The sequence below is a fragment of the Postia placenta genome, assembly GCF_002117355.1.
Source record: "Postia placenta MAD-698-R-SB12 unplaced genomic scaffold POSPLAscaffold_6, whole genome shotgun sequence".
NCBI classification, from domain to species: Eukaryota; Fungi; Basidiomycota; class Agaricomycetes; order Polyporales; family Adustoporiaceae; genus Rhodonia; species Rhodonia placenta.
Window position 1 is genome coordinate 358,845 of NW_020169837.1, and position 9,965 is coordinate 368,809.

Genomic DNA, 9,965 nt, shown 5'->3' on the forward strand with positions numbered 1-9,965 from the left:
GGCTGACAACTGCGCTGCAGATCGTATCATGGATACCTGTGGATCTCGCCGCCGCTACCATCGTTGATATGTGCGATATTGCAGCGGATACGCTACACCTTGTCCACCCGCAGCCGGTCAGATGGAACGCCATCATGGAGCCACTTGCGTCGAAACTCAATGTCCCTCTGGTCCCGTACGTTGAATGGCTTGCTCGCCTTGAGAGTCTGGCAGAAGATGGAGATGTGCATGCCACGCATGCGGGCAAAAACGACAAGGCAGCGCTACGTCTTCTATATGTCTACCGAAAGGCCTTGGCGACGCCGGAGCGACTGGAGGAAAGTATGGGTTTGATGCCACGGGTTGCCATGGACAAAGCTGTACGTATCTCGCGTATTCTTCAGGAAGGGAGCACACAGCAACTGGGACCGGAAGATGTAGAAAGGTGGCTCTCATATTGGCGTGTTACGGGATTCATGCGCAGCAGCTGAAAGGAGTATTACTCGCATGTATAACGCTTTGTTCATGCAATCTGGTCCAGGCTTCCTAGATACTGACTTCGTATTACTGTCATTGCTATACTTGTTGTCTTTCCCTGAAGCCTGGTCGTTACTGGGACACTGCCTCCGTGCGTCACCAGGAATCTCATTCCCCAATCATCTGTTAATATCTGCATACTTGTTGGCATGTCCCTTCTAACGCGTCACGGCCCGTCTTTAATAATTTTGGAAGAATGGCCGGCTATGTTCTGCGCTGATAGCGGACGGCGCTCTTCGCAATTTCTATTTGTCGCTGTTCGAGGAGGCGAGATTCTTGTCGCTTGTTTTGGTCGCTTGTTTTTTCGGTCTGTGCCTTGATCTGCTGCCTCTTCGGGACTCTTTGGGCGTCTGACACCAGAATTGCTCACGTGACCATCAGGCCGTGTCTGCGCAAACCGCGGGAAATGTCGACGCGACTTTTCGACTGTCGTACAGTCGTCGGTTAATTGCCCCAATTGTGGGAACGATTGGGACGACTGGCAGGCAACTGACCCAATGCTGATTGGTATACCTAACGAGAGAAAAAATCCTTTACAGGGAGTCAGTACAAGTAAAGGTATGTAAACAAGCATGAATGACTTACGGACTTCAGCCGAGGTGAGCAAAAACAACAGAAGTCCGCTCTACGTGACTATTCCTTATCACATGTCGAGGTTTATCCATGTTTACAATAAATAAGAATGGAAGTAAGTTCAGAGTACCAATACTCAGTTGTCTCGTACCCATCATATCCGCATTCCACCATCGCGAACAGGGGTCTGGGCATTTGGTCTGCTGTGACCGTTACATGCGGGCGCTTCAAGGGCGCTAAGTGGTCTGATACAAGACAAGGTGAATCGTTGCCTCGTGCGGTGGGAGCCGCGTCAGGTACCCGGCAACGAGGTGAGGAGAAGGAGTCGCATGACCCTGCCTTCAGTTCCTAGACGCGAAATCTCAATCACTGAGACTACTATCTAGAGTTCGTTGGCCTGATTTCGCTCACCCCAAAGGACGGGTATATTCTCAGCCGCGCGTCTCCTCAAAGCGCTACTCGTTGACATCCGCAAAAACCTTGCTCATCGAGGAGGTAGTAAACTCCGGGATCATGTTACGGGTTTGGTGGAATCGGTGCTACCAGGATACCCGTGTGGGCCAGAAGCCGGGCATGAGCCTTAATTGTTTGTGCTCCCCTTGGCCACGGTATGGCGACATTGAACAACTTGAATTCTCGCAGCGTCATTCATTTAGAATGGGTACTACTGACCACGAGTTCTACATATTGTTTCCTCTTCTCTGTCAAAACACACCACGCTCTGCTTGATTTGGTCAGGCTATCAGGCACAGGGACCTGGGAGAGAAGCCTTGAAGACTGAATGACTTTGCATATAGGATATAGCACGGCCGCGCAATCGCCACTCAGGGCGCGTTCACGTCCTGCCGGAGCTCGTGGTGTCCTCAAAGGTAAAGAAGCCCAATTTCAAAACAGCAGCAGAAGCAGGTTATCACAGGGTTGTAGACGCCGCCTCCGCGATAAATAGTGGCCACCATATCTCATGCAAACATTGTAGGCAAGCAACTTGACGCTCTCCTCCAGTATATACAGTCTATTGACCGGTATATCTCAGCGGTGATACGTATACCCATACTTTCTTCATCGCCTCCTAAGCTACTACAGCAATATCTGGCCATGCAGACTGTGATAGGAGACGTCAAGGGTTCAGACTTGTCCATTCCCCGACCTGACCTTACACTCGAAGATATCGACAAACATTCAATTGGTCCTCCTCATATCACACCCGTAGATGGCGGCCTATGGGCATGGCTCTCTGTCTTGGGAGGGTATGTCCTTGGCATTAGAAGTAGATGACTGGGTGCATCATCATCCCACAGATTCTGTGTTCTCACGTCCACATTCGGGTACTGCATGTCGTTCGGTGTCTATCAGGACTATTATGTCCTGTTAGGCTCTTCGAGTTCATCCGGTATCAGCTGGATTGGTTCCTTGCAGGCACGCCTCAAGGTTCTCACCTCTCCTACAGTTCTTGATCTAATCGCTTTCTAGACCTTTCTCATGCTGTTTGTCGGTCTGCCAGCCGGAAAGCTCTTCGATCTGGGACACTTTCACTATACCTTAGCTGCTGGGAGCGCCCTACATGTCTTCTCGTGAGTTACATCTTGCTTCACGTCGCGATCTAGTGACACAGCTTGGTTCGAGCAGCATGTTCATGCTATCGCTGGCCGATCCACACCAGTACTATCAACTTATACTTTCTCAAGGGGTGGGCATGGGTATAGGTAGTGGGCTTATGCTGGTTCCAGCCATGTCAGTACAGACGCATCACTGGAGCAAGCATCGCTCTCTTGCAATGGGTATTGTCATGACAGGTCAGACGCCTCACACCAGTTACTTCATGGGCGAGTCAAATGACCCTTGTGCAGGCTCAGGTGTCGGCGGAGTGATATTCCCAATCATGCTCAATAATATGATCTATGGCAGAGCCGGCTTCGCGTGGGCTGTCCGTGCGACGGCGTTCCTTACATTAGGACTTGTCATAATCGCTAACAGTGTCATGACGGCCCCTCTACCGAGTGTCAAGCGTCGACCATCTGGTTCCGTATCTGAGGTCAAGTCGATAATGACGGACCGCGCATTTCTCTTGTTCTTATCAGGGTTAGTTGGTAACATGCTCGTCGATGACGGATGCTCACCGTGAACTCTTCAGGAGCTTTTTCGCAACTTGGGGAGTGAATTTCGTGTGTACGCAGCAGTTAGAATGATCACCCAAAATCAAAATCAACCTGACCACGACACAGCCTTCTACCTACAACTATGGATGGACGTGCATCGCCTATCTAAGGCGCTCGCATTCTACACCGGAAATATCACTCGCATCCATTCTCTGTATTCCACCAAATCCTGACGCTAGCATATAGGTTGCTATATTGAATGCAGCCTCAATACCTGGGCGCATCGTACCAAACTTGCTCGCGGATCGTATCGGCACGTTCAATATTTTTGTGCCTGTTGTCATCGTCACAGGTGGACTCGTCTTCGCCATGTTCGGCGCTGTCAACACAGGAACCGTTATTGTGTTTTCGATACTGTATGGATTCTTCTCTGGTGCAGGTTGGCACGTCGCTGTGTGTTACTTGTTCACCTAGGGGCTGAAATATGCTATCATAGTCATGGCTTTGATACTGCCCACCGCTGCCAGTGTTGCGAATAATGTGCAGGAAATTGGGTGAGTGGCAAGGTTGTACTTCAGTATGTGTATCAGTGTCTCACGAATCCGTCTTGCTTAGCATTCGCTTGGGGCTCACATACTTTGTCAACTCCTTCGCGATCCTCACAGGCACACCCATCGATGGAGCATTGTACGACACGCACCACCAATGGTTCAGACCAATCGTCTTCAGCAGTGTGCGTTCCAATTGTATACTGTCTATCCTTGGACTTACCACTCATTAGGTCGTCATGTTGGCTGGCTCTATGACCCTGATCGTTTCGAGGCTGTTATACTCATCCAGGAAGCGCACGCAGATTGTCTGATCCCCATATTGACCGTCCATTCTTAGGACGATATAAAATTTGTGAGATTCATAACCCAGATTATAGCGACCCCCTTAGCGCATGTAGATCCCGGAGCTTCGACTTGTATAACGTAAATATGGGCTACGTACGATGCTCTTGTCTATGCCAGTGACTGTAGACGTATACACCCCTTGAAATATACTCAGCTTGTCAACACTCCTATCCCCAGCGCTCGCTGACAGGTTCTAATAAAAAATCTGTCTGAATATTTGCTGTCTACGTGATACATTATACAAACGCGTAGCATGTACACAAGGCGTATAAGCGCACAACGCGAATGTACCCTACAACCTCTGGAAGGTGGACAGACTAAATACGGGCTAAGGCGGAATAAAGCCCACAGACCGCCAGTATGACAGCCACCTCTCAACATCCCCTGTTCCCAGTTGCCGCACAGCCTGGTCCGCTAAGGCGCTGGATAGACGCGGTGCTTTGTTTGTTGCAACCCGCGGCATCAAGCCCATGCTCTCTTCTAACCTGCGCGGCGTCGCCAGCGTCGAGTGTGCCTTGCGATAAACGTACAGAAGCCTTAATGCCGCTCGCTCATTTTGTTTCCCGTGGGCAGACGTCTCCTGGTCCTCAGCAAGGCTCTCCAAGCGCGCCAACCATTCGGCGTAAGGAACTAGCGGCACGCTTAGCGCGGAGGCCAGCGGCTGCATGATGGTATCCCATGTTACTGGGCGCGGATGCACGAGATGCAACGTGTCTGCAGGGACACCGCACAGTTCCACGATCGCAGTGGCGGCGAGGTCCATTGGTATCCAGGAAATGATCTGCGGGGAGAGCAATTACTCGATACGAATCGGAGTAGGGCAGATATAATAATCGCACCTCGTGACCCTCAGGCAGGCAGCCAAGATACGTCGCAGACTGTACGAGTGCGGGAAACCAGTGATTAATGTCCCATGAACCGCTCGCGCCACCAGTCAACAAGCCGACGCGGAAGACGCTCGCGTTCAGCATTCCCAACTGCGCCGCCGTTTGCACGAGTCTCTCTGCAACCCACTTAGACTCGGTGTATCCGCTCTGGATGGCTATATGGGGAGAGGTGATCGACTCTTCCGGGGCTGGGGTGGACTGGTCGTGTTCTATGGCATGTGCTTGGTGAGGATGCTCTATAGAGGTAATAAAAAAATATTACCTTGGTAGATCCCGACTGTACTGATAAAAACAAAGGAAGGACGTGTGGAAAGTTTGCTCCGAGCAGCGAGATCTAGTAAGTGGCGTGTGCCGACAAGCTGGTCCTCAAAGCTCTCCAGCGGAGAATACAAGTCGATCGTCCAGGCTGGTGCATGAGGGTCAGAATACTATTCATACAAAAGAGAAGCTATATCCGACCATTGTGGATGATATGTGTCACGCTGGACAATATCTGTAAGTAAATGATTAGTCGAACGCACTTCATATATTAATGCTGAGTGCGAGAAACGAACGTCGTTCATAGTATGACTGTCTATCCCAAGATCAGTGTTCTTCAAGGTGCCTTCGAGCAAGACTAGCTTCGAACATGTAGCCAAGGACTTGGAAAAGCCCTGATCGATGAAGGCGGCCACCTGCCGCTGTTGTAAAGTAGATCCGCTCGTAGACGTTCTGTTTAGGGCATATACAGTTTTGATCTGATCCTTGTAGAGCAGTTGCGCTAGTATGCTGCACCCAAGGGCGCCCGTCGTTCCAGTGATGAGCACCGTCTGTTCCATGGGCTCTGGACATGGGCTTGTCGGCACGTCATTATCACATGTGCTTGGCGCGTACTTCGTGACAAGATCCTGCATGACCTTGTCCTTAGGCTGAGAAGTCACTACTCCAATCGCAGAGACATTCTGCAGTGACTTCCGCGAAGCACGGCGCAACAGCTCGCCTACCGTTACGTTGGCGAGCAGCTGGAGTTGCGTGACCTCAACGTATGGACGAAGCAGGAGTGAGAGCCTGGCGGCGGAGAGCGAGTCGATGCCGTATGCCGTCAGAGGCGTGTCGTTAGAGAGGTCGACAGCAGCAATGTTGAGTGTGGTGCGGACAAGGTCCACAATCTGGTCGCCTCTGTCTTCTGCGGAGGTCTGGACGGATGCTTGACTGCTTATAAGATGCTCGCCTAGGATTGTCATCCCAAGAGTACGGTTCTGCGCCTCCCAATCCATGTCTGGTACGTAGCGCGTGAAACGTTGGTTACGATACCGCGTCATCGCATCGTCGAACCACAGCACCATCTCTGCGTAATAGGTTTCACCGTCATTAACACCATCCTGTCTATCGGAGTTTACACACCTTCGGCGGAAATAGACCACTGAATTGCATGGCCTAGACGTGGCACTGCCAGTTCGTGGCCAGCCAACATCAGGGATGAGTCTAGGATGCCAGGACATACAAAAGCAAATGCATTTGTCATATTCGATATCGCATCTTCCAGCGCGGTGTTGGCCCTAATTGATCATTTAAGCAATGGGTCGATCGACTACAGAATGAAAGACGCACGCTCCGTAGTTCGTTTGTCCACCGAATCCAAATAGACCAGACATGGAAGTAAACGCGACAATGAAGTCCGCGCGACTGACATCGAATACACCTCGTAAAGTCTCCAGCACACCTAACTTGCCCGCAAAAACGGCCTTGAAGTCGGCCTCTGTTGTGTGCTGGAAAGTCCGGTCGGAGAGCACGGCGGTCAGGATGATGCATCCACCAATCTCCATGTTCGTCGACCTGACCAAGTTGGCCATGTCGGACAAAGAAAGGGCATCTACTGCTTCCAAGCGGAGGTCCAGGTCCGCTAGACTTTCCATGTAAAGGAAAAGGCGGCGCACTGTGGGGTTCGTGATGTCCTCTAGCCCTGACCGGCCGCGACGTGATGTGACAATCAGGTGTCTTGCGCCTCTCTGAAAAGCTTAAGTTAGAAAGGCATTGTGATACACCTGACGAAGATCCGTACCTCGTACATGTACTTGCATAAATGCGCGCCAATGTTCCCAATCCCGCCAATGACAAGGTACGTTTTATCTGCATGAAAGAGCGTAATACGGTCTGGTGTATGAAGGGATGAGTCCACCGCGTTCAACACAGGACTAAGTGGGGAAGAGGGCGTAAAGTGTAACAACGTTGCGTGTTGTTCCAGCAGGGGAGCTGCAACAGTAAGAGCATCCTGGATAAGATAAGGGTCTCTTTGAAGAATGTCGACAATGTCCCCTCCCGCAGTGTTCCACATGAACATTTTTCCTCGGCCAGATCGGAGTAGAGAGCGCAGTAATCTTATGTGGGCCGTTTCGCTTTCCGCATACCCAGAAATAATCAAGTGAAAGCCGTCAGTACCCGCACGGGCAAGTTCCAGCATAGTAGCATTTTGATGGAATTGCAAAACTTCGATCTTGAAAGCGGAGTACAGGAATGCGATTGCACGCCCGATTGGCGAGTCTGCGTGCGTTAGTAGGATGCGCATGGACTGTAGTCGCTTCAGATGCTTGAAGTTAAAGGTGCATAATCCCGGCGCAAGAACCGCGGAGAGGAAACCTAGGAGGCCAATGGCAGCTGTGGTCCCCAGGTTGAGAATATCAACTGATACAGGATGTAGAACATCAGGATCAACCGTTGAGCATTGAGGCGGCGCGCAATCGAGAATGCCCACTACGTGTGTCCCTGCTGCCAGAGACGCTGCCCTCGATTTCTTGATGGTACCAATAACGGCCGAGCATGAACTGGATGTATAGGAGAATCGGATATCCACAAGCACCTTCCCAGGAGGAACGTCTTCATCCAGGGCCTTGCACCTTGCGTACTCTTCTGGGACCGAAGACGGGATTGGGACCAGCCGAGGAACGAGGAAGTCGCCTTCAGGCGATATCATAATTTCTGGCTCATTCTTCATCGCCGCCGGTAGTCTGAGAAGATGCTCCTTCTTCATTTCCTCTGTAAAGGTGTCGGGGAAAGTGACGAGCCGGATCGTCCAAGTGACGTACTCTCTTCGAAGAGCGCGGAGTAGGCCAGCGGCCAATCCACCGTCACGACCCTCGACAGCTAGCACCCATATGTCCAGTTCCTCGGATGGATTGAGCCCGCTAAGATCCCACTGAAGGTCTATCTCGCCGCCGTAAGTGTAGTTGAATGTGAAGGCTGCTTCCTCTTCGAACAGTGTTCGAGATGCGGCGGTAAGATAGCCGATGGACGTCTTACGGCCAATGATGGTGGCTGTGGGCGAGGAGCCTTGCGTATTCGTAATGCGATCTATAACGTACATTCCTGAGCCTTCACATTCGTCGCAAAATTGAGGCATATGCGACTGCGCAGTCACTATCGAAACGCCTCCGGGTACCAGACAGCGACCCGCTCCGGAGATGATATGAGCGAGTTTAACACCTTCATGCAAGACACTACGGATGAGTACGATGTCGTAGCACTGGGGATTCGAAGGTTCTTCATCCTTGAGCAACGCATCTACGTCGGCGGTCCGCACGACCCCAGATTGCAGCCCCAACGCACATATGTCGCGCTGGCCTTCGTCGCCCACGAAGATCTCGTAGAAGATGGAAGGGAATGCGTTGAGGACCGACGTCACGTATGGAAATATGTGCGGCTCTATATCCAGAATGAGATGATACTCGCGGCCCAGAGATGGTGTTGCATCTTACCCGTGGTCATGATGGCTAGTCGCAGTACGCGCTGGCCCTCAGAGGCCAAGGATGCCAACGTCCATCGCAGCGCCACAACATCGCGTAGCGCAGTGTCATCCAAGGGGACAGACACTGTGGAACATGGAATGATCTAATACAACGTCAGCGCTGCTGTAAAACTGGCCACCTCATCGACGTCAGCTCACTATGTCATTGTCCACATCCCATATCGACCTGCAATTGCCGTTGCTCTCCACAGATTGCGGCACGTCCAAATTTGCAGATACAAATGCAGGCTGATAGATCAAGTGAAGTGGGCGAACGATCATCGGTAATGGATCAATGTGATGTCTTTCCACTGCCAGAGATTGCAGGGTGCATATGCGTCGTCCAAGGTCATCCACGAGCGCAATATTGTAAAATATCTGTTCTGAGATCGCGAGGTGGTCAGCACACGTCGCGCGCGAATAAGAGCGAAACGAACCTGGTGTCCATCCCTTAAACACGACGTGCGCATAGAGATGACGCGGAAGTGGCTTCTCATGAACATTACGGTGCAGAATTACGGCGTCAACATGAGCAGGAAGATAGTACGCATTGTGATCATAGTTGCCATTGAAGGGCCGGAATGCCGTCATGTGCAGGCAGGCGTCCAGGATGGCGGGATGTAGGCGATATCTTCCAGACCTGGCGCCAATTTAGAAACAGCATCGAGGACCGTAAGATGACGTACCGTAGCAATGTCTCATCCATGCCCTTGATGGAGACAAGAGCTTCCTTCTCACTGTAATAGGCGTTCGTTACACGGCGTAGTCGTGGTCCATACGTAGAGAAATAGGACAACGACTTGTAAAATGCTGGACATACTCAATGTCAGTACGAAGGCCAGTTCACCACCTTGCCGTCACGCACATGAATCGACATTGTTCGTGCATCGCTTCCTGATTGCTACAATGTCCACATCGTCCAAAGCTTCCGGTGGCTCAAATGTCAGGTAGCCGTCAGCATGCAGACGCTTCTGTTGCTGTATGTCGTGCTCGACATCGTGTATTCAATAAGAAGTATGAAGGTCTGCTTACTACACTTGCATCACATTGCCCACGAGGTGCGAGAGATTCGACTGTCCAATACGATGAGTCTAGTTTCACTTCGACCCGAGTAGGCCTCTCGGAAGAAAGCGACAGGATCGACCGAAGGCTGACGTTGATGAGCGCAGTCGCACCAAACTCGATGGCCTAGAAGCAAACTGAGCATCGGACCAAATCCCCCCCTAGACAGGATATC

At 51.3% G+C, this 9,965-nt stretch overlaps 3 protein-coding genes across 3 annotated transcripts; 2 read left to right on the forward strand and 1 right to left on the reverse strand.

Moving 5' to 3' along the window:
• Nucleotides 1-17: 17 nt before the first annotated feature.
• Nucleotides 18-470, forward strand: POSPLADRAFT_1141167 (hypothetical protein; the record flags this gene model as incomplete). Its single annotated transcript, XM_024485264.1, has 1 exon — nucleotides 18-470. A coding segment is annotated over one exon (453 nt), but the record flags the coding sequence as incomplete, so codon positions are not given.
• A 1,714-nt stretch (nucleotides 471-2,184) lies between these two features.
• Nucleotides 2,185-4,249, forward strand: POSPLADRAFT_1180728 (hypothetical protein; the record flags this gene model as incomplete). The annotated part of the gene is made up of 8 exons (XM_024488778.1): nucleotides 2,185-2,336; nucleotides 2,388-2,535; nucleotides 2,560-2,660; nucleotides 2,716-3,172; nucleotides 3,432-3,624; nucleotides 3,682-3,739; nucleotides 3,801-3,918; nucleotides 3,967-4,249. The coding sequence occupies 8 exons, from the start codon at nucleotides 2,185-2,187 to the stop codon at nucleotides 4,045-4,047; spliced, it is 1,308 nt and encodes a 435-aa protein (XP_024339393.1). The 3' UTR covers nucleotides 4,048-4,249.
• A 160-nt stretch (nucleotides 4,250-4,409) lies between these two features.
• Nucleotides 4,410-9,916, reverse strand: POSPLADRAFT_1055973 (hypothetical protein; the record flags this gene model as incomplete). Its single annotated transcript, XM_024480715.1, has 14 exons — nucleotides 4,410-4,862; nucleotides 4,921-5,177; nucleotides 5,231-5,374; nucleotides 5,428-5,461; nucleotides 5,523-6,295; nucleotides 6,352-6,506; nucleotides 6,559-6,956; nucleotides 7,010-8,646; nucleotides 8,700-8,832; nucleotides 8,888-9,111; nucleotides 9,166-9,368; nucleotides 9,415-9,538; nucleotides 9,594-9,705; nucleotides 9,761-9,916. Coding segments are annotated over 14 exons (4,803 nt in total), but the record flags the coding sequence as incomplete, so codon positions are not given.
• Between the last annotated feature and the right edge of the window lie 49 nt (nucleotides 9,917-9,965).